This window comes from Lissotriton helveticus, chromosome 3_1 (genome assembly GCF_964261635.1).
Source record: "Lissotriton helveticus chromosome 3_1, aLisHel1.1, whole genome shotgun sequence".
In the NCBI taxonomy this organism is placed as follows: domain Eukaryota; kingdom Metazoa; phylum Chordata; class Amphibia; order Caudata; family Salamandridae; genus Lissotriton; species Lissotriton helveticus.
Genome location: NC_136061.1, coordinates 2077584928 through 2077610152, shown reverse-complemented (window position 1 = coordinate 2077610152; position 25225 = coordinate 2077584928). Strand labels below are relative to the sequence as shown.

At 44.4% G+C, this 25225-nt stretch overlaps 1 protein-coding gene across 1 annotated transcript in view; it reads left to right on the top strand.

The window, feature by feature from the left end:
- FANCI (FA complementation group I) overlaps nucleotides 1-25225 on the top strand; it is a 765095-nt gene that overhangs the window by 433804 nt on the left and 306066 nt on the right. Inside the window, exons 24-25 of the mRNA XM_078683200.1 lie at nucleotides 7647-7826; nucleotides 8438-8604. Coding sequence (XP_078539326.1) covers nucleotides 7647-7826; nucleotides 8438-8604 — 347 coding nt within the window. The remainder of the gene's footprint in view (nucleotides 1-7646; nucleotides 7827-8437; nucleotides 8605-25225) is intronic.

Sequence of the window (25225 nt, the reverse complement as noted above, 5' to 3'; positions counted from 1 at the left end):
AGGGGACCTAATCCCCCAATTTACAATGCACCAGAGGGCGCGTTTGCACAGTGCTGCAGGGAGGGGGCGGGCCTGATATTACAAGTGTGCAAACACACCCCCGGGCGCGTTGTAAATTGGGAGATTAAGTCCCCTTGAATCCTGAGGGTCCCTGCGGGCCAACTAGCCCACCAAGTACCTCCAGTAAGCGCCACAGAGCTGCGTTGCAGAGAGATGGTCCTAGGCCAAGCCCCTTTTTACGCCACTCTGCAAACGTGGCTTCTGGTGGACTGCTGGTGGGGAGATGAGGTCCTCTTGTGTCCTGAGGACCTCAGGACAAAAGTGGACTTCATCGTCCGAACCAGGAGGCAAGTTATACCCAATAATCCAAGCTGGCGAACATCTCTCTAGAACATCTATTAGTTCATGGCCTGCTATGAGTCGTAGTTTAATGCAGCATGTTGCTGCACAGCAGATACTCTGTGCATATGCAAACTTAGGACAGACAGCTTCATCCCTTCCCTAAAAGTGAGCTAGCACAAGCAGATTTTGAGTACCACTTCCCCGCTCATGAGGCCACCCCACCATAGGGCCTCTGTCTCAACAGTGGGCTTCTGGTTTGTTAGGATGTCTTGCATAAAACAAACAAGCAACAAACGAGGCGTATGAAGATTGGAAGGTAATTTCCATGATCGTTCCTCATGACCAAACCCCTTCAAATCTACCAAATATCGCAACCTTTGGCTTAGTATTTTTGCATCTAAAATCACATATACCTCATATTTGTTTTCTAAATTCAGTTAAACTGGCATAGAATGTGAAGCAACACATGTTTATTTAGAGCAAGTTTTCACCAAAGATCCATGATGGGTCCACATTCCTAGGATACAGTTTAAAATATTTTTTAAATGCCATTTGTTTTGTAAGTAACCAGACTTTCTCACCTACGACATACTGAGGTGTTGCTCCTCTCTTACAATTAGCATGAAATATAAAATCATCTTTAGCTTTTCCCAGTGGGTAAATTGGACCAGTGTTTGGGTTTTTCTGAGATAAAATACCTCCCATCACATTTTGAGAAATACATGTTTCAACATTGAAATGGCATTCTACATTAGGATGTTGCAATATTGAAGCACTTGAAAAATTCTCTTTCTAAAATACAAAATGTGTAATTTGCTTCTTTTGACCAAGTCACAACTACTCTTTTTCGTTGTAACTTTGTAACAGGTCTTATGATTTCATAAAACTGATGAATGAACCTCCTATAATACATTTCTAAACCTAAACATTTCAGCATTGCCTGAGGTTGTTATAGGCTATTACACTACTACTTTCTTTTCCTCCATCTTTATACCTTCAGTGTAATGATATACTCTAAACACTCCTCAGTAGTGGAGTGAAAAAAGCATTCATCCATCTCTTAAATGTTGCAAAACTGATGTGAGTTCCTAAGGTGTCAGAGTAGAGCGAAGTATCAATTGAATATACAGTACAGAATGTTTCCACAGATTCTCTCAGTACTCATCAAAAAATACTTAATGGTGCAGGAGTATTTCAGAGTCCAAAAGGCATGACCTGGCATTCGATCTAACAGGTGTCAGTAAGGAAAGATGTTATCCATTCATCACCCAATTTGACCCTGATAAGATGATAACCTTTCAGATCTAACTTTATAATTATTTTTGCATTTCAGATATGGTCTCATACAATATATCAATGGCAGAGGATATCACTTCTTCATAGTAATTTTATTAAGGGCTTGACAGTCTATATGTGATCCTAGCTCTCCCTTTTTTTTGAGTACCAAAAATAATGGGAACGAACCTAGAGACTGTAATGGCCTAGTTTATTCTCTAGACAAACTCTCATCTAGATATTGTCTAAAATATTTTTTTTTTATTCAGTCAATACATACTCTGGACTACAAGGAATTTATGCATCTGGTTCCAAATTGAGCTTCCAATCATAACGTCTGTGTGGGATTAACGCATTTTTCCTTTCTTATTAAAAACATAATTCTCAATAATTAAGTGGTAAAGCGATAGGACACCCAGTAGCTGGCTAGCTGCCCACACCTGCAAATTCTATAAAGGACTATTTTATCTGTATGGACAAGAAATCATATAAGTGTTTGGACAGTAGATGGTATTCCAGTAAAATGTCATCACAGCCTAATTAATAAAAGGGTTATTGAGGGTTAATTAGGGGATGCCCAAAATGATCCTAACTGGGCATATTTGTCAGGTACAAAAAAGTGTTTGAGGCATATGAGCTCTAGATCGTATACTTATGCATAGATTGCCATCTGGTGTTGGGATCAGATGTTTGCACTTTGTTTTTGTCTTGGAAGAAATCTTTGTAGTCACAAGGTAGGTGACTCCTCCTAAGGACGATAGTACGCATGGGCATCGACTCCTTCTCCAGATTGTTTTTTTCCGCCATCGGATGTGATTTGCTGCGCTCCGGGTCGGTTTCGAACCCCCCTTCGAAGCGCAATCCCTCTCAAATTGATGATATTGTCTCGATCGCGATTCCCTTTCAACGCGCATCTTTAAAAACAAACTCCTCGATCTTCGATGCGGGCTGTTGGCCCTATTTGCGCCCACCATGCCTGTAGTCAATCGAAAGGACTCCTTTCAAAAAATGCCCCGGGTGTGGTGCTAAGTTCCCACACACTGCCTTGCACAATGTTTGTAATTCTCGCCTCTCCTCGGAATACGAAGACCGGCACTGCGAGGCCTGTGCATCGTTCAGGTCGAAGAAAACCATCCGTGACCGTCTGGCTCAATGTCACGAAATGTGTTGCGGAAGCAGCTGGATTCCGGACATCTTCGGAGCAGATCCCAATGTCCAGCCGGAGCAACAAGGTGATGAAGAAGATATCTCCGTCTCCGAGGCCGAAGACTCCGACGTCGAAGAGGAGAAAGTCACCCTGGCTCAGCGGTCCTTGAGTACCGAAACCCCTCTCCCAAAAACCAAACCTAAGCCTCCGGTAACACCCTCGGGCTCAGGTCGACACCGGCAACATGTCTCAGATGCCCGGCACGGCTCGGCTATGAAACCTAAAGACAAGTCTTCTGGCTCAATCCAGCCCCATTCCGGTGCCGAAAAGTCACCTTCTGCACTGAAGCATAAGACCAAAGATGAAAGAACAAAAACCTTTAGAAAGTCTAAACAACTTTTTGTGGTTTTCTACCCACCCCATAAAGGCAATCCTATCTCAAAAACAGGGATTGCAAGGTGGATTGTTAAATGCATCCAAATATGCTATGCTAAAGCCAAACGCACATTAACCATTCCTCCTAGAGCTCTCTCCACACGTTAACTAGGGGCATCTATGGCATTTTTACGGAACATTCCCCTAGATGACATTTGCAAAGCAGCAACTCGGTCTACATCACACACCTTCACAAAACACTATTGTGTAGACATGCAAGCAAAACAACAAGCTAGTGTGGGCCAGGCTGTATTAAGAACACTTTTTCAAACCACTGAAACAGATACAGGTAGCAACCGCTAAGGAGGTAACTCCTGTATAGTCTATCTCCGGATACCTCTATCTGTTTCAGTACTATCTTACTTAGATACATTACACATGGACATCCTTTTGTATTTCTTACTAACTCCATCATAATCCTCCATGGCAAAACAATCTGGAGATGGAGTCGATGCCCATGTGCACTATCGTCCTCCGGAGGAATCACCTACCTTGTGACCACAAAGAATTCTTTCAAGACAAAAACAAAGTGCAAACATCCAAGCCCAACACCAGATGGCGATCTATGCATAAGTATACAAATCGACAGCTCTACATGCCAAGAACAGATGCATACTGGTAAGCAGCATTTTCCTTTCTCACTATGACTTCCATAACAAACCTAATAAATCATATGTGTATGAGCCTTTACTATACCTGTAGATAAGTTGATCTCTTCCATGGTCTTAATATAATAAGAGATCATTTTCTTGATGGCTTGAATTTGCAAACTTTATAGCAATATAATTTCCAGAAACCCCTGACTTTTAAAATCACTTTATTTCACCATTTTAATGGGAATTATCAAATGTGCCGCAAAGCATTCACAACCCACCTAGGAACTGACTTAATGTCTTCACTCAACAAGGAAGATCCTTTCATTGTTGAGATATCTTATTTTCTGCTCGCTATACCTTGTCAATAGGCATCATCCCGGCCAATTGACTCTTGAAAATCTTGGATTTATTTCTGCAGTCTTTTACAAAATGTACTGAACTCTGAGTCTGTAATACTTAGAAGGATGTTCAATCACCATGTATGTGAGCAGGGATGATTCATGCAAATACTACAGTCTCACGTTAGAGCAAGCATTTCTCCTGAGATTTGTTGCAGGACATCTTTGGTTAACCAGCACTACTCAATCCCACTTCCCAGGGATATATTGCTTTGGGACTCATTCGTATGGTGTGGAATTAGTGGATGATGTATCTATCGGAAGAAAACATTATTTACCTTCTGTAAGCAATATTTCTGGTGAATACATAATCTTTCCGCAGTTTCCTCACCACCCATCCTCCCTTTTCCCCTGACATTTTACTGCTGTAACATTAAAGATCCCAATTTTTGAAAGCATATATTTGCTATATTTTTCGCTGTTGTCGCTTTTTTGGTTCCTCTACAATAATGTTAGTGGGGCACAGAAAAACTATTCGTATACTCTGGTGTCATCATGTCCTGCCGAAGCACCTAGCGATGTGGTAGATATATTGCTGGGTAAAAGCTTTTCAAGATTAGTCTGAAACCTGAAAATATAATTCTTAAGGTAAGGAATCTGTGGGAAGATAATTTATTCTCCAGAAATATTGTAACCAAATAACTTTTTTTCTGTAGATACAACTGTCAAAGGTATTGTAGTTTCTCAAGAGAAACACACTTTAATGTTTTTAATAGGAGAAGAGTACTGGGATGGTGGAAGAAGAAGATTATGATACTATACTATACAGAGTAAAAGGGAAAAAAGCAGAAGGCATATAAGGATGTGTGTGATAATTCCACAACCACGGCCAAACCCAGCCTTTCCCAAACATGATGAAAAAACTGTGCAAGAAATGCCTTTTCCAATGACTCATAAGTAGGCCTGGGCAGTAAATTCCGTTCCGCTCGCGGAACTTGCAGAATCTGGGTAATTTTTCATTCTGCGGAGAACGGGGAATTGCCAGAAAATTCTGTGATCCGCGGCTTCGCAGAATTTTTTGCTTGTTCCCGCTTTCAAAATGTGTGTTCACGAGACAGTTCTCCCCAAGCACGCAAACAGCATTCGCGAACATAAAAAAAGCATCGCTAACGGGCGGAACAAGCAATTCCGTGTGTTCGCGGAACTTTTGCGTGCTTGCGGAGATTTTTTACTGTTTCGTGCAGCTTTGCACAGCTCGACTACGCAAATTCCGCCCACCCCTACTCATAAGAAATCTTTAAAGTGTTCATCCAATGACTGGACGCATTGTCCCAGTTCTACAGTTTCTCTGCGTGGTAATCTATTGTCAGTAGTTGTGAATGCAAGAAAACTAATGTCTGAGTTTATATTATATATTTATATTATATATTCAACACACAGAGGTTACTTGTGTGTAGCCTGCATTACCTTAGTACCTCATGCAATTTTCATGCCCTTCTGCTTACCCCTTTCAACTTTAGTCATAGTAGTATGTTTTGTGTCTTTCCTTTCTCTAAACCTCCTGCTACTTATTTAAAAGCATTGGTGAAAAAAGCCAACAGGTCTTTCATTTTTTTAGAGGAACTGTTTGGTAGTGATTGGGGCACTTTGTGTGTTTGTTGCTTAAACTGTCCCAGAACGAAAATCACAAAATGAGGTAACATCATGTGCTACAAAACTATAGAGGCTGGGCAAAATAGACTGCATAACCTGAGTAAAACTGTAACCCTAAAAGAATGTGTTTTGAAGGCGAGTCAGAAGATGACGTTTTTGTTGTAAGTGGTGAACCTAAGAGGCTTGCGCAGCAAAATATTGCAATTATATAACTTTAACAAAGATTTTGTAAGTTTGTTGCATCTTTAAGAAAGCCTAGGCTCACATACCTTTTTAGTTTTTAAACTAAAAGGTATAAATCAATACGTTATCATGATAAAGTAAAACAAATTAATGTACAAGTTGATTTGTGACTAGAACTGCATCTTTAAAACAGGCTGAGGCAACCAAACAGCAGCACTTAGTAAACAGAAAAACCATAAACCATTTATTAAAATGTTGTGTCAGCAAAGTAAATACATGAAGGAGCACACACTGGCTGTGGTCTAACAAAAGAGAATATTTGATGACCCATCATCAAAATCTAACGGGACCACAAATGGAACAATGTAACCTTCCTCAAATAACACAATAGAACACCTGGGTCTGAACCGTAGACTGTTGAAAATCAGAGGCAAATGTAGAGGCTCATAGTATGCAAATAAGTGAAAACAGAATAGAGGAGAAGTAGAAGTGGTACACAACGAGATTGGAGGCAGATTGAATGGGGCGTGCAGAGAGTGTTGAGGTAGTATTTGCAGAGAGGAAAATATGCAATATTCAACCACGAGTGTGAATCGTCTGTAATTTCGACTCCTCAGGGGCTACTGCTGAATCTGGATTACTAATGGTGTGGGAAAACACTGACTCCCAAGTCTTTTGCTTGCAGACATTTCACATGGTATAGCCTGGGGAAACGTGGTAGGATAATGGCCCAAACAGGACAAACGTGCTGGAATTGTACAAAACAACTCCTGCATTTATTTTCCTTTCTGAGGGTTGAAACGTGTAATGCCTCTGGAATTTTGCCCGGTATCCTTAGGGAGAAATTCCAGGCAGGTTTTCCAGGTAAACTCATTATTAGTGCCCTAGAGTTTATCTCTCATGAAACATTATTTAATGTTTTGATGCTAACTTTCCATGACTAAAAAAATAACAGTGCTGTGCTGAACCATTTTCTGTTAACCATTTTAGACTTCGATATATATTTTAGCATTTGCTCTACTTTTCAGTTAAGGATAAATTTAGACGACTTAGCTTTGCCTCTTGCTGCCAGCATAGTTCCAGTTTATAGATTTGTGAATGTAACACGATTGTCCTTCTATTGTTGTACTTTGTTAAAATGTTTGTAAGAATAATAATGTATTATTTATACAGTGCTTGCTATTTGTACCGCAAAAACTTTCATTGTTGAGGAATCAAATTATCTGCTGGCTGTAGCTTATCAATAGGCATCATCCCGGCCAATTGACTCTTAAAAATCTTGGATTTATTTCTGCAGTCTTTTATAAAATGCACTGATCTTCAACAATACAAACACAAATAGTACTTCTAGTACTCATTTTATCCATTTCGGGGGAACAATTGCAAAGTCAGCACTGGAACTGAAACCTCGACCTGCAGATTGCACCTAGATTTTCAGCAATGGACACTTTAAGCTCTGAACTATTTTTATTAGTTCACTGATAATTGACATTCGTAAAAGATTAGAATGACTTGACCAGTTATTTATTAAAAATACTGCTCTTTTTTATTGGGACAGGAAAAGTGTGTTGTAACTTAAAAAGTGGAGACATGGAGGTAAAAACATAGATTTAACAAGGAAACTTTTGAGTGTGTAATGTCATTCTGTGTGACAATAAAAAGTTATACATTTTGCAGGGACAGCGCCCAAAGCCATGAGGATAGTCTTTCTGTCCTTCGTTCAAGTAATGAGTTCATGCGCTATGCAGTCAACGTGGCTCTACAGAAAATACAACAACTTGAAGACACAGGACAAACCGATGGGCCTGATGGACAAAACTCTGAAAAAATGTTCCAAAATATTTGTGAAATTACTAGGTATGTATAGCCTATGGCATATCAACTCGGTGGCAGCCTTATAGTACATGTGTTCCTTCTTCCACATTCCAAACAAGTAAGCTCTTATCAGTTCATGGTAATACTTGAACAGCATGTTCTCTCTCGCACTGGCAAAGTCTCACAGGCATTCACGCTCTCGTTCTATTTGGTTCACTTCCAAATTTAAGCAGACAACAAATACATTTGCATACTACGGAACAAGGAATTCTAATATCACATATTAGTAAATAAATACATATTGCCATCATTGAATTTTAAACAAACTGTACAATTTGAGAGTGGTTTCTGCTTTAAGATTGGAGTATTTTTTTACTTTATGTATTTAGTCCTTTGTTTTGAATGCATTGTTGAATATACATTATATTTTAATGATAAGTGTGTAGCTTGCGATTCCCTGTTGTTTGATCGTTACTAGAGTGTAGCAGATCTCAAATCCTGCATGATTTAACTGCCACCTAAGGAAAAACCCTGTCTAAAAGGTTTCAAATACCTCTGTAAGTGCGTTAATTGATTCTTTCAATTTCTTTTATGTGTATTTTATGTTTCCTGATATTTTTCATCATCCCTTCTTGCATATTCGTCTTTCTCAGGGTTCTAATGTGGCGTTATACTTCTATTCCAACTACTGTGGAAGAGACCGCAAAGAAAGAGAAAGGGAAAAGTATCTCTCTACTGTGTCTCGAGGGCCTGCTGCGGATATTTAACACAGTTCAACAAAGATACCAGCTAAAGATTGCAAAGTTTCTGGCTGCTTTGGGTAAAATATTTCTTCACAGAAATTTAAAGTTTGGCTTAGTGATGAGCGTTTCTTTTTAAACATAAGATATCCAAATCACCATATTTAATTTTTTTTGGAAGGTCAGGTGCTAGAGGGAAGGAAACAAGTGGGAATTGCATTCTGTGAGATAACCTTTTATTAACTGATGTAGATGTTTAGGGCACAGAATTTACTCTGCTATTGGTGGAACGTCCTTGTTGGGGAGGTTACTATTCTTGAATCCTTATACATAGTAAAACGATTAGAGGTAATCTCAAAATAGAGTCTGATATAGTAATACTTACTTTTATTGTCACTCGTTCTCGTTCTAGTTTGTCATCTATCCTGTTTCCAGTTTTAAGTCACGTTTATTTATTTCTGATAATTTATCTTATAGAAATAGTAAACATCTACATTATCACTTATAAACAAACAGGGTCTTCATACATAAAATTCAGCTTTAAAATAGTCCAGGTAGGTGCTGTATTTACACATCATGGCATCGAACGGTAGGACAAATTGCTACTATAACATCATATTGATACTAACCATAGGGAAAGTGCACAGTGCTTTAATACTAGGCTTGCGGTCAGCTTATAAGTCTATTAAATAATCATGTCTGTATATAAAATACAGTTTAAATTAGCAAAACTTACAACACAATTCGCACATCCTAGAATTTAAACGAGATTCCTGTGGTTACAAACAACATTTATCTAGCGATCCTTTGGGGTAAAAATTATATCCATACTTCATATAAATCTGTACAAAGGCTTGTGATAAAAACTTTAGAGACTACATTTCACTGTATATTATTTCATTATGAAATAAAGTTTTTCAGAATTCCATTGATAACCTTGCTACTGCAATCGCAACATCAAAACACTTAATTTCAAATAAAGTACTCAGTTCTTTCATGCTTGATAGGGCACCAATCAAGCATGCGATGGATCTATTTTTTTTATCTCTTTAAAATATAAATAATCAAGAAATAAGTGAGTTGTGCTGTGTTTCACTCCAAGACCCCTTGGACAATAACCTTTGCTTTGGTGAATTTCATTACAAAACTGGAGGCTACCATTATGCATTGTTCATGTAATGATACTCCACGCAGCACGTAAAAGATATACATCATAAAGAAACTCTTCCAGAACCTTCCTGTGATATAATAAATACACACACGGAACAGTCTGCCTCTTTTAAATGCGGATCCACACATTTGAGTACCTTCATTCTCTTAGTTTTTCTGTTGGCTTGTGCTCCCTTTATGCTATGTATAATTCTATTTTTCAGCTGTTGTTCACTTTCCAATTTACAGAAACTTTTTTTGTAAATTGTCTGTTTATTTTTGGGCTTTTACATACAATAAGTTATTAAGCCGCTTACTGCAGGTGTTACTGCTGCAGTGGTGTATTCTGGACCCACAGACACTTGCTGGACTCTCCGGGTCAGGGACCGCACCTTTTACCTATGTTGGCGGCCCCGCTGGGAGCATTTCTTCATGTTTTGGACTGCTTTTCCTGACGCGTCTCAGAGAACACGATGCGTTGGGGAAGTATATTTATGGTGAGCGCTGGGCAACAGCTCTGCCGGTCCGGTGCACGAAGCAGCCTTTTTCGTGTTCAGGCCGCATTTCACCCGACATGTCTTTTGAGGACACGATGAGTCCGGACAAAATATTTGCCGGCCCAGCTTATAACGTACCGCCATTATAGATGTCTTTCTCTAAGTAAAAGGCATCTGATTAGTCAAGGCACTGTAACATCATGGGATTCCTGACAGTTACGGTGTCTCCGCGATCATGTTTCACAGGCAACCTGTTGTTTTTTCTCCTTGCTTCATTCAGCAAACTTCAGGTTATCGTAGGAAGAGGTTTCTATGCTCTCCTCGTCAGTTTCGATCGCATCCTTTCCTTTCTTTGGTAATTACCAACAAAAAAAATCTATCTTGACATTCTGATGATTGTAGGTTAACTGGTAAAAGTCTATTTTTATCTCATCCAGGTACCTTGAGTTCTTGAGCTTCACTATAGACACAGTGAAGGTTGTTCTGATTTTACCCTAGAAGATTACCAAGATTCAGAAGGAGATCAGGTTTGTACTGAGGCGAGGGTCCTTCACTTTGAAAGAACTTGCCAGGCTTCTAGGCCTCCTCTCTTCGTCAAGCTATTTTTCCAGGGCCAATATTCTATTGCGCTTTTCACAGAGTAAAAGCAAAAGGACTGCGAGGAGGTTTGTTTTATGGAGACGGGGTCATCCTGGATCTGGAGGCCAGATTAGAGTTGAATTGGTTGCTGAAGAACCTAGATGCCTCGAACGACTTGGCTGTCTTTGAATACTCTCCAGAGTTTATTCTGGAGTCGGATATCAACCTTCATGGCTGGGCTGCTCATCAGGGTGCCCAGGATACAGGGGTTCTGTGGTCTCATATGGAGAAGTCCCATCATATAAATGATCTGGAGTTGACTGCGGGCCTCTATGCTCTAATGAGCATCAAACATAGTCTGCAGGGCAGAACAGTGCATAGATTGACAATGTGTCTGAAGTGGCACACATACATTGATTAGAGGATACCAAATTCTCAGACCTTTCTGATCTGGCCAAGAGACTTTGTATGTTCTGTCTAGAGCACAAGAGCAGGGTACAAACCTGGGAAGGCAAATGTGTCCGCCGACTGGAACCCAAGGTTTTAAGGTATTACATCGACTGAAAGCTGAATGAAACCTGCTTCAAAAGTCTGTCATTTATTGGGTCAATTGGAATTCTTTTTGCGTGCAGGCTAACATTTCAACTACACAGATACTTCAGCTGGATCCCAGACCTGGGTGCTCTGGCAGTAAACGCTTTCCTGTACAGTTGGAGGGGACCCACACGTACTCTTTTCCCCCATTTGCAATGATTCTGAGGTTTATTCTGAAGGTGAGACGGGAGATATATTCACTTGTGTTAGTAACTCCTTGGAGCTAACATGCAACATTCTCTTGTCGCTACCTGTAGCGGAAGGTCTCTTAAGGGATGTAGATGGAAGGGAGCACCCTCTGGTACTGACAGGGACTTTAAGCATTCTTGCCTGGAAGGTATTTGGAAATCTAGAGAGATGTCAGGCTGTTCAAGAAGAGCTGAGGAGCTCCTTGAAGAGTCCTGGGCTTCAGGTACCCAGAGTAGATGCAATGAAATATTGAAGTCATGGGTACATTGGTGCTCAGAGAGGGACTTGGACCCTGTGGAGGCCGCTATAGCTGAAGCGGTAAATTTGTTAGTGGAGCAGTTAGATAGGGGCCTTAGTGACAGAACGCTTAATTGCTACAGATCTGCAGTCTCAGCTGGATATGCTTTAGTGAACAGCAGGAGCGTTGGGAAAAATGTCATGGCCTGTAGAATTCTTAAGAGTATTAGCTTAGGGAGACCACCTAGACCTAAGTATGAGACCCTTTGGGATGTAACATTAGTCTTGGATTTGTTCTTCATGGCCAGGTAATAGATATTTGAAGAGATTTTCTAGGAATCTAGCTTCCTTGTTGTGTCTAATATCCTGTTGACGTGTGTCGGATGTTAGAGCTTTAGATGTACGTAACAGAGTTTATGATGTCTTTGGGGTCAATTTTGAGATCATTAGAAGAACTAAAATAATGTCCGTCACTATATTTTATCCCAAATTTGATTCTTTCAAGAAGTTGTGTATGGTATATTGTATGAAGGAATATGATTCTAGAATCGCCGACCATCGTCCTGATGGTACTGAGCAACTTCTTGTTTCCTTTGTAAAACCCTTTTGAGCAATAACCTCTGCAACAATTGCAAGATGGGTTAAGTGGACTTTCCAGTTGACTGGCATGGACCTTCAAAAATGTCAAGCTCACTATGTGAGGGGAACTATGGCTAGTCAGTCCTTTTGGAAAGGTCTGGAGGGCTTTCTTAGGGCTGCTGATTTATCAAATTCTGCTATCTTTGCAAAATACTACTGTAAGCCGATTTAGCACATGTCGGAGGTGGTTTTGCAGGACTACCAACATGCATAATGGTAGCCTTGGGTCTTGTAATGAAAGAGCGATTCTCCATATTAAATGCCAAGAGAATCTGAATTTCATTAAAGACACAAAGACTAACATTATCCCTCCAATCCCACTCGTGTATTTTGGTTATTCATGAACCAAATTTTCATTATTTAATAAGTACCTATATGAAACGTAAATTTTGTTTGGAGAAGTAATAGAGCTAAAAAAAAAGTAGAGACCCTTACTGAAGCAAAGGTTGCTACAATAAATCTTATGTCTTTAAGCATTGTTTTGTTGGCTCATGATTAATTGTTCTTGGCGTTTGCAAAGTTGGCATACAGTGGGGTATTAACATTCCTTTTTAATTTCATATAATGTCCAATAGATCCCTCCCTCTGTGGTGGTCCATCTTCTGGAAGTTTAGCGTGGCGAGAGGATTTTTTACCTTCGCTCGGCAATGATGTTTTTTGTTCTTCTGATGTTCTTGTGTTGCCACTGGATCCATGTTCTTTCGTTATGCATGCTGGAAGAATATCCTTCGCATTTCAAAGAGCCAGACTGTTACGTGTATGTGTTTATTATATGCCAGGAAGGTTCTGTTCTGGAACCGTTTCTTTGTGATGTATAACTTTTAAGTGCTGCGTGGAGTAGCATTAAAGGAATAATGCATAATGTTAGCCTCCGTGTCTTTAATGAAATTCACATTCTCTTGACATTTAATTTGGAGAATCGCTATTCCAAAGCAAGATAAATCTCCATATAGGATCTACAGCAATGTGAATCTGTAAATTTTTATTTCTGATTATTCAGTTGGGAATTATTGAAAGATTTTCGGAAATACCCCTGGATCACCCACATTTTAATTGGAGTTCACCACACATTCTTTAGACAACAGATAGTTCCTGTTTGCCGACTAAGAACTTTAGCTGTCTTAGTAAGTAGCCTTTTTACCTTTCCTATTTTCATTTGCTTAACAAAAGTGAAAACATCTAATTTGAACTGAGAGTTAACAACATATTTAGTGATTTGACATGAAGAAAGATCTGTGCGAGATTGAGCACCCCATAACATTTGTGCAGAAAATGTGAGATTTACATTCTTTCTGTAACTAATACCCTCATATTGAAGATTGCTAACCTGTGTAGCTAGGGCCCCAGTTCTGATAGTGAGCTTGGGGTATTTTACTCCCCAGTTCTGAAATTTGTGCGTAAAATGCATGTTGAAGAGCAAACATGCAATTTGTATTCCAGACAGGAGTATCTTGAGGTGACTATAAATATATTTAAATTTTAAAACTTGTATTTTTATTTAATTTGATACTGGCTTTGTGGTTTTAATCCTGTAAAGTGAAATAACTTTTCCCATTGATGCCTCCTGCTGCAGATTCCACACTTCATGAATATCCTCCAGGTGCTAGACTACATCTAGAAATGTTTTCTCCAAGTAATATATCTCTGGCATCACCAGTTAGCCCCATACGGTTTCAGATGCCCCTGATATGACGTGATTAGAGTATGTAAGGCACCAGCTGGTATGCTGACATCCGTTCCGGTTTTTCTGTGCCTAGTCGACCTAGGTCTTGATCTCTTATTGTTGATTCACCAGCTAAATCCCTCAGCTTTTTGACAGATACTATGTCAAATATCTCATCCAAACATTTATGGGTTCGAACCCTGTTGCAGATGCTGCAGGATGGTCTTGTGGGACCCACATGACCACTGCATGTGGTTTCTTGGATTTTTCAGAACTCCTAGGCCTATTACTGTTCTTTAATCTACCCAAACGCCATCAGCTATAATTGGACATGGCCCACTAAGGATACACTGAAGCATTACTTTTACACCTTCAGGAAGTCCCCCGACAGGGAATGATCTCCTAAAAAGATTTTTTCCTCAAAAAGCGGCTTAAAAAGATGAAATCTACTTGTATGAGGAGCAAGTCCTGCTCCATCTCCAGTTCAGAGTCTTGGTGCTATATAACAATGGCAAGCTATTCCTCGTTATTTGAGCCAATTCAATTTTTTAAAAAGATGAAGCAGAAGTTTGATAACATCCCTGTGCAGGTCAAGGCCTTCCTTTTAGCTGCGTTGGATCTCTTGAGAACACCTGTTACCCTCAAGCGTGGCCTGATTCTGCAAGTTTGGCTATTTCAATGACTCTGATCCCTTTGCCACTCCAATCCATGCGCCCATAGGCGTTGTCGCCTAGAATGAGAATTTACCTAGCCTTAGTGCTGGTAAGTTCCAATTCTATTAAGGACTCTGAGGCGAGGATTATGCCTTACTTTCTTCACTTTATTTCTCACAGCAGCAAGAAAAACATGTAAAAAACTACTTTTCCCATGAACACCAGGGAAAAAACAGGAAACTGAATCGTAAGTCCTTAGTTAGTCTCTATGCACCGGCAGCAACCATCATGCCTTGCATCCACTTCCTCTTCCTCTTTCTTCGCGCGAAGCACTCAGTCCGGTAACCTCACGCGTCCTGTTTTGGACCATCATTCCCTGCAAGAAAACCTCAGAATCAGACTCTGACCTTCCTGAATATAACAAGGCACGCAGCATCAATGCATACAGAACAATAGCATTGTCAACCTCATGAATTCCGTAAACAGGTTACTTACATTCCGAACGGGGAGGGTCCACTTCGAGGAAGTCCTTGGGGGGGATAATCCTCGCCTCCGAGTCCTTAATAGAATTGGAACTTACCAGCACTAAGGCTAGGCAAATTCTCATTCTATGGCAGGACCGGAGGCTTCAGATTATGCCAGTTCAAAGCTTATCGACAACTAGCCAAGCCACTTCTGTTACTGGCTTAAAGTAGAACCTCTTGAAAGTGGAGTCCGTGGACCAATCCGCGGCCCTCATCAGGTCCTCCAACCGAGCCCCTAGCGCAAAAGCCTTCGAGGCCATAGCTCCCCGTGCTGAGTGAGCACCAAATTTCTTCGTATCAATCCCCGCCTCCTGCATCACCCAACGCACCCATCTGGCGATTGTCGGGGAAGAAACAGCCTTGTACGGTTTCCGTAGGGCAATCAGCAGTTGTCTCTCACCCGGAGGGCGAGTATCATCAGTCATATCCTCATATGCATGGAGGCACTGCACCACACACAGCTCGGGGGAATCCAGGAAAGCCGGATATGAAATAACCCTCGTAAGGGTCTTAGTTCTCCTGCTCACTGTAAAGGACACCCCTTCCGGGGAAAACACCCGTGCTGTAATATCGAGCGCACGTACGTCTGAAACTCGTCTGCAGGAAACCAAACACAATAGCATCGCTAGTTTAGCAGTAAGCTCTTTGCGAGACAAAAACCTGTTCGGCTGCCAAGAAAGAAACAAATTCAGAACCCTGTTGACGTCCCACAGGACTGAATATCGCGGCTCTGGTGGCAGCGAGAGGCGAATTCCCCTCAACAGTCTGCAAACCAAAGGGTGTTCCCCGATTGGGGAACCCTGTACCAGGTCATGCCCCGCCGATATGGCTGAGCGGAAGGTATTGATAGACCTATAGGCTAAACCCTCCTCCGCCAAGGAGGCAAGGAAGTTAAGGACATGGACTACATCCGTCCCCACGGGATCGAAACCCCGTCGCACACACCAGCGACGCCACCTATGCCATGCTGACCGGTATCTCCTGGCGGTGCTGTCCGCCCAGGCCTTAGAGAGCAGGTCCTCTGCCTTTCCCGAAAGGCCTGGGAGAGACCAGCGACGCCGGAGATCCGCCATGCCATCAGTCTCAGCGAGCCCTCCTGAACCAACCGGTGGGGAATCCCGTCCGGATTCAGGAGAATGTGAGGAGAGTGGGGGAGTAGGATTGGAAAATCCCAGGAAAGTTCCAGAAGAACCGCAAACCAAACTTGAGATCTCCACCAAGGCGTGATCATCACCACCTGGGCTGACTGACGGCGCAGCAACGCTGACACTCGCATGATCATTGAGAATGGAGGGAACGCATAACCCTGCTCTCCCAACCAGTCTTGGAGGAACGCATCGGTCGCCTCCGCTAACTGGTCCGGGCGCCAACTGAAATACCTCGGTAACTGGTGGTCCAGCCGCGAGGCGAATAGGTCCACTGAAAACGGACCCCACTGGTCCATCAGCTGTGAAAACACCCGCGGGTCCAGCTTCCACACGCTGGCATCCAGGAGGTGCCGGGAGTGCCAATCGGCCACCTCGTTCTGACGGCCTGGCAAGTACTCCGCCGTGACCGAGACCTGATGGTCAAGGCAAAAGTGCCAAAAGCCCCGCGCGAGATCCGCCAGCATCTTGGATCTGGTGCCACCCAGATGGTTGATATAGCGGACCACAGACACGTTGTCCATCCGCAGAAGGACACACGATTGGACCCGATCCTTGATCCAACACTGGACCGCGAAGGAACCTGCCAGCAACTCCAAACAGTTGATATGTAACGACTGCTCGAGGGCAGACCAGGCGCCGCCCGTGGATAAATCTCCGCACCTGGCCCCCCAACCCGAACGACTGGCGTCCGACTCTATCACTATGTCTGGGGCGGAACCAAATATCGCACGACCATTCCAGGCCTCCATGTGCGTCAGCCACCATCGCATTTCGTCCCTCACGTCCTCCGACAGCGGAATCAGCTGCGAGTACGTGAGACCTTTCCTGAGGTGATATGCTTTCAACCGCTGCATGGCCCGGTAGTGAAGCGGGCCCGGGAAGATGGCCTGAATCGAAGACGACAACTAGGCCCACTACCCGTGCTAGGTGACGCAGTGATATCAGCGGCTTCGCCAGGGTCTGGCGCAACTCGTGACGAATCTTTGACATTTTCCGGGCGGGAAGACTCAAGGAGGCTGAAACCGAGTCAATGCTGAACCCGAGAAAGGTTGCGCACTGAGCTGGGACTAGGAGAGATTTCTTCTCGTTTATAACAAACCCGAGACCCTGCAACAGGTCCACCGCGAACTGCAGCTGGGACGCTAAGCGCCTCGGACGCTGGTCCATGAAGAGCATATCGTCCAAGTACACTATCAGTCTGACGCCACGTGCCTGCAAGGCCTCCACCGCAGGGCGCAGCACCTTTGTGAAACACCACGGCGCTGAGGAGAGCCCGAAGGGCAGCGTGGTGAACTCGTACACCTGTCCGTCCCACCTGAACTGGAGGAAACGATGGTGCGGAGGGAAAATCGGGACCGCCAGATAGGCGTCTTTTAAGTCGAGCCTGGCCATCCAATCGGATGGTCGTAGCACATCCCTCAGGAGGTGGATTCCCTCCATTTTGAATTGGCAGTAAACCAGCCACTCGTTGAACTCCTTTAGATTGATAACCGGACGTCGGCCTCCATCGACTTTGTCGACCAAAAAGATGTTGCTGAGGAAGCCGTCCGGGTGCTCGCACGCGCGGCAAATCGCCCCTTTGTGAAGGAGGGCGAAAACCTCGTCGCGCACCAATTCTGCATCGCGCTGAGAGAACGTAATGGGATGAGGGCGCTGGGGCTGCCGCGGACGGCCATGGATCTCCAATTGGAAGCCCTGAACCGTCTGTAGTACCCAGGCGTCCTTGGTAAGGGAAAGCCAAGCTGGGAAGAACTGCGCCAGGCGCCCCCCTACCCGTAAACTCGCAGAGGGTAGCACACTCACCTCTTCCACCCTGCTGCTGACCTCGATAGACCCCACGTCCTCGGAACTTCTGACCTCTCGTGGGGTAAAAGTTATTGAAGCGGGAGCTGTGTTCCTGACCATGCCCGCGTCCGGAGCCTTGTCCTCTGTCGGAGGGGTTGCCTCGACCGAACGAGCGGCCCCTGCCTCGTCCGGCCCCTTCAAAAACCCGAGGGGCAAACACTTTCTTGATATTGGACTGGGCCCGGTCCAGGGACATAAACGTAGCCACAAATTTACCGAGCTCCTTAATAAAAGGATCTCCGAACAAACCGCCCTGCGCCACTGCGCCCGCCTCAGAAGAGGCGAGGTCACCCAGCTTGGGGTCAATCTTGATTAGCAGTGACCTCCTCCTCTCTGTAGAGAGGGCGCAGTTGGCATTGCCTAGGAAAATAATGGCGCGTTGCGCCCAGTTAGATAAGATTTCCGGAGAAATGAGGTCCCCCGATACCTTAGCTTCCTCCGCCATGTCGAGGATTTTGGTCATAGGGCCTACTGCGTCTAGAAGTTTGTCCTGGCAAGTACGCCAGGACCGATCTATACCTTTCCGGGGATCCTTGACAAACTTAGCGAGAAAAGTGGCCATTTTAGAGTCAATGTCCAGGGTCATTGCCACTTTTCCCTCCAGGGAAGGGCGGGGGCACTCCGCCCTAAGGCGGCTACAGTCATCTTTGTCCACCGGTTTCCGGAGACGGTTCGCCACATATAAGGCCACCTTATCCCCAGGGACCCATTCAGAGGACCGTGGGTGGACAATATCGTCCGTATCCAACATGTCCGAAGGGCCCGCGGAAGTGGAAGGCTGGGACGGGAGCCACGACCTAGAATAGCAGGCCTCTTCCTCCAAGTCCGGAGAATCGTCATCCTGCTGTGGCTCCGGAGACATAGTATGGGGAGTAGGAGGTGGGGCGCCCACAGGTGGGACGGGGGCGGGTAGGGGTTCCTCAAGCGCCTTAAAGGCGTGCCTAACCCTATCAAAGGCCACCGGATCAAACCCCTCAGTACAAGGCTTCTTAGGCGGGGGGGGGGACCGCTGACGGGGAAGGATCCGAGGCCGGGGTAGGCACCGGGATGAGGGCCGCAATTTTTGCATACGCCTCATCCAAAAGCGCCGTCAGGCGTTGTTCCAGGGGCACTATCGCCTGGTCGACCGCCTTGTAGATGGAGTCATCCACCGCCTGGTAGAAATCATCATCCCAGGAGGTACAATTTAGAGGGTCTTCGTCCGTGTACTGGCCTGACTCCCCCTGCATACTGAGGTAAGTTGGGCTCTACAGAAGGGAGGTACAGCACAGCAAATTGCAAAAAAAAACCCTGAGGGCACACTGTGGGACTGGGGCAACCACGAGGATATGGCGGCACAGAGGCACGAATTTCGGGGCTAGCCCAGGGAACGCAACAGCCCTCTATGTACTAGGGCGCCACCCGGTCAAGCGTCCCTTAGCGCCACACACAGCGCCAATTACGACCCTGTTAGGGTGTTCAAAATCCGTAATACAACCCACTCAGGGCGTCACAAATGAGGAAAACCTAAATTTCGACCCCGCAGGGTGTCAGGACCGGGCAGCCAGGGACAGCGCTGAAGCTGTGTAAAACACGGTAAAAAACTCGTTTAAAATGCGAATTATAGCGCGCCTACAGGCAGAGAGAGCACTGCCCCCTAGCGGTGCCAGAAGCGCACCGCACTCCGCTGGGCCAACAAATCGCGTAAGGAGCGCAAAAGCGTCCCGCGATGTTAAGGGGACCTGTAGGGGTCGCAAAACACCAGCGCTCAACAACAAAGCCACGCGCTGCCTCAGAAATCCCCAAAACCCAGGAGAGAATGACAAAAAAAACACTTAACTTGCTGCTGAGCAGCGAAGAAAGAGGAAGAGGAAGTGGATGCAAGGTATGATGGTTGCTGCCGGTGCATAGAGACTAACGAAGGACCTACGATTCAGTTTCCTGTTTTTTCCCTGGTGTTCATGGGAAAAGTAGTTTTTTACATGTTTTTCTTGCTGCTGTGAGAAATAAAGTGAAGAAAGTAAGGCATAATCTGAAGCCTCCGGTCCTGCCATAGAATTGGGTCAGAACCCACCAAGGCGCTCTCCTATGCATATGGCACCACCTTTAATGCCAGGCCTCTTTCGGCACAGCCCCTGAAATCTTCTGAAATCATCCTAGTGTCAAAATAGGAATGTAAATTTTTGTTTTGATGAGCCTGAACTGGAGCTCTGTTCCCAATTTCAATGTTCTTTCGATGACTCCCTAAACAAAATCTAGTGTGTTCCCTCCTAGACCTAGAGGCTTTAAACCATGTTGTGACTGCAGAAAATAGATATTGGTCATGGGTCCACATGGGATATGTCTGAGCTTGGGGCACAACTCCTAGTCTGGCGATGAATGCCACCTCATGCACTCAAAGGCAATCCGGGACCCTAAAGCTGTTTGTCGCTGAACACAGGAAGAAATCATGGGCTTCTCACAAGTCCCAATCTTGCTCTTCTGAAGCTGCTCCCGCGAGAAGTCTTCATTGTGGTTTAAGTCAAACGGTAACTCAAAATCCAAGCAGAACCATATAAAAGCGAAGGAGGGCTCAACAACCCCTCTTACTCTGTGCGCCTTTGGGCCCCAAGGATCTGCAGGTGCCCTCGATCCGATTATCTCTGGCTGAGTCATCTGTGACACCATCTAAACTCTTTCAACCCACCATGGGATCAGCACCAACTCTGGTGCTTACATCCACCACTCAAAGACTCATGAGTGAGCTTCAAATCCTCTTGTTGCAACTGCCTTACTCCACCCTTTTTCCAGACAAACTGCTGTGGCAAACCAATGCAACCTTTTTGCCAATTGTCGTAACTCTTTTTCACGTTGGGCAGTCCTCTGCCTCACTCTTCAAAAGAGGAGGAGAGACACCATCATTTGGACCCCAAGAGAGGGTTTAGTTTTTATATTGATTGCATTAAATACTATCAGGTGGACAATCAACTCTTAGAGGCACAGAAAGGCAAGCCGGTCCAGGTGGATATTCATGTGTAGTATTGATTGATTGATTAATATCTTCTGCACATTGGCAAGGACGCAGCCGCAGAAGGGATGTGGGTTTCATTCCACCAGTCTGCTACCTCTGCATTGACACAAGGAGTTGCTGTTCTTCAAATTTTTCAGGCTGTGACATGGATTCCAGTGCACTCCTATCTTGACAGGCAGGTCCTCCATTCGGTCATACAAGACGTTTTGGTCTGAACCAATTCCACAGACCCTCCACCTTAGAAGGCACTACTTTGGTATCTAGTCTAAGGTGAGGTATCTGCTGTTCCATTAGTAGATAAAGTTACTTACTTTCGGTTGTGCTCTTTCTGGTGGATACGGTATCGAACTGCAGATTCCTCATTAACCTCTCACCTCCCTATTCTCTGAAATGGCCTCCTTTCCCATCCAAAAAAAAGTCCCATTGTAGAGATTCGCACAGGTGTGGCTTTTAAATTGGCTGTTCTCGGTCACTTCTGTGGTAGAATGAAATCAGCACAGCTCCACAACACCACCTACCAATGTGCAGGCACACTGGATCCAGTCTGGCACTTGGGGATTATTCTAAAGTGAGGAATCTTTAGTCCGATAGGATACCCACCAGATAGTGCCTTACCGTTGGTAAGTTACTTGTTTGTTAGCCTCATTCCCTGCCTGACTTCCCCCCGACTGCGCCAAAATGTGTTTGTCTTTTAGCTCACTGCACTGCCTTTTGGTGCCCTAAAATGGTGGCTGCAAAGCAGAAGTGTCTCTGGCATGCCATAGGCTAGACCATCGGCATCCGAACACATTGTCTGTTTCAGACTGGAGATGATCTTACAGGATTGTAACTTGTGGTATTCTCCTTCAGATAATGACACCTGTAATGGCGTAAATGTCTGAAATCACCTCCCTTTGATTATGTGCTCAATAACTCCACGAGGAACACGCTCAAGAGGGGAGGGCATCTATTGTCCTCGTTTGACAAGTCCCTCAAAGGAATATATACACCGCAAAGGTGACAGCAGAACATAGAAAGGTGGCCTATGCAGCATATGTTCAGCAGTAAAAAAAAAAAACCTTAATATGTTACTTGTAACAGAATCCTGGTTAACCTCCGATTGCAGTCCAATCCTAGAGGATTTTGTTTCTCCTAATTATAAACTTTTGCAGTGTGGCTAAGAGAATAAAAGAAATGGCGTGGTCTGTTTCGTATGCAGAGATAGACAACATATTTTCTCCACATCCTGTGCACAATTTCTAGGCATGAAATCTTTTCTCAAACAAGAAGCCCTATTCAGCCTGCATGTTATGGATCTCAGACTCCGTAACTTAAGGGGCCAAACCTCCTATTGGCTCACCAAGCGGCCAGGTCAGACCAATGCTGCGTTTACAGGTCCGGACATGCCTTCAAACATACAAACAACACTGTGCACAGAGTACAACACATAAAGAAAATATGTGTGAGAGCAAGGAAAGTACCTCACGGACGTGACACCCGAGGGGGTTCCCGGTCTATGAATGGCCGGTCTACCCACTTCTCATCATCGGTTACTTTCCTTGCAGGGAGGATGAAAAAGTGCAAGAAGATGTGCACCAAACAGAAAAGAGAGACAGAAAGGGAGTGTACAAATACACTACCTAGTAGGATAGAGACAAGTGTTCAGAAAAGATTTCACAAGTACCTACACCCAACACCAACAAAACATAAAATATAAAATAGTGAGGTTTGGCTGGCTGAATCAATTTTATTCTGGTGCTGCCAAACTGCACTGTTTAAAAAAAGGTTAGATTGATACCATTCGATGTTGTAATTGGACCAACATGTTTCATTGCCTTGTCATTGGCAATTTCATCAGGGCAAATGGTTGGGTCTCTTATTCTTAATCCTCCATTTGGAAACCTGTGCACATACATACATTAAAACGACAGAACACAGCAGTGGTAAGACGGTGAGCCAATGGAGGTCTAAGCATGTCTCACACTCAAGCCAGTGGCTGTTACCTTATGCTCGCAAATACTAGGTATACCGTCGAGCATCAAGCGGACGACGTGTCAAAGGATCACGGGTCCGTCTTGGAGACTCCTCAATGTGAGTCACCTATATGGAAAAACATTAAACCAATATCATGTATCATGAAGTCCATATTTTCATTCGATATTTACAAGCTCCTGCTGGAGCATTGGCAGTATCTACAGCGTACCATATGTAACCCCGCGGAAACGACTTGCATAAAACGGTTCATCAAATGCCAAGATCTTCCTGATGTCATCAAATCGATAAACAGGTAACATAAGATAGAAATGTGTACCCTGGAAATTTTTGCGTGTCTTACACCCATAGCTGCGCGGGGATTCCGCTTACCTTCCACATTCACGCAGTGATAGAGAGAAAAACGTTCGTCGCTCTGAGCGGGAGCCCAAAGCGGGCGTGCCTACCAGTATCGGTGAGTAATGCGAGCAAGTGGGCCGGGGCGGAAAGTTACCGCACCCGGCTTCAACATACCGCAGCCGAGTCCCTCCGGCGCTTCCGACGTCTCACAATCCAAGCCTGGATTGGGACGCGGAAGTGCCCCGGGCGGGGCTCCGCCCATCACGTGACGTGGCGGCCATCTTAGTTAAGGAAAGAAGTCAAATTCAGTAGAGCCCTAACTTTATTCATGTCGAAAAGGGAACAATGGACATAGGAATTACTGTTCAATATCAAAGCGGCCCTATTTGATGGTATAGCAGTTTTAATTCATATAGACTTACACCGTCACATGTCCAGTTTGTTGTTGGACGGGACCGGGTGCACTTCAAGCCAATCAAGTGTGCCAGCGAAGGTAAGGATGAGCACAAAATTACCCAGTATATAGACAGTCCAGGCAGCGGACGGTGGAGCAGTCAGGGGTCGCAGCATGCGCCCGGGCCGGGCAGTATATTGACAAATTAAAAACCACGTTCCCAAGACCTTCCAGCCACCCAATTACGTGCATGATTTCTTGAGAATGATGGCCCCGAGTAGTATGTAGAGACCGGGCGGAATTTGAGCTCATATCAAGTTCGAATGTTCACTCAAGAAGGGTCAATGATGCGTCTACCGCCTGCTCACTTTGTTCCATTCAATGGAGTCATTAAGACGGAGGGCAATAAATTGGCCACCACTGTCCACCAGAAAGACACGGACAGAAACTCTCTTTTACACTACCACTCCTTTCACCCACGTGCCCTTAGGGACAATTTGCCGGTGGGCCAGTTTCTGCGGTACCGGAGAAACTGTTCCTCCACCGAAGCGTATGTAGATCAGTCCTCGGGTCTGGTCGAAAGACTAAAGCAGAGACAGTACCCAAATACAGTCATCAAACACGCAAGAAAGAGGGCCCTGAATACCCCTCGCGACGCCTTACTTGAACGTAATGTAAGAGTCAACCAGCCTTGCTTACCTGTGGTGACCACCTTCGACCCGCTCTCCACGAAAATCAGACAAATTATCCGAAAAAACTGGAATTTATTGGACACTCCCAATGACAAGATGCCAGTCCCTCGTTTCGCATTCAAAAGGGCAGCCAACCTGCGCGATAAGTTGGTACATACAAGGACTATGACTACCAACCCCCAAATCAAGTCCGTCCCGGCAGGTCATTACCCGTGTGGTGGGTGTTCTGTGTGTTCATTGACCACTGCGACCAAAGAAGTCACACTACACAATGGCAAGACATGGTACCTGACCAAATTCAGTAACTGCAACACCACACATGTAATTTATAGAATTACCTGTAGTTGTGGGTTACATTACATAGGCCTTACAACACGTAAAGTGAAAGTGCGCATTCAGGAGCACCTTAGCACCATTCGAGCCAGAAAACTTACAACCCGTCTGGTGCAACACTTCATTGAAAAAAATCATGGGCAGAGTGATTTGCAATGGACAGTACTGGAGAAAGTGGTGGGCAATACGCACAACCTAGACGCAATACTTGCTAAAAAGGAAGCACGTTGGATTTACTTAGAGAAGGCAGACAAAGAGGGTCTTAA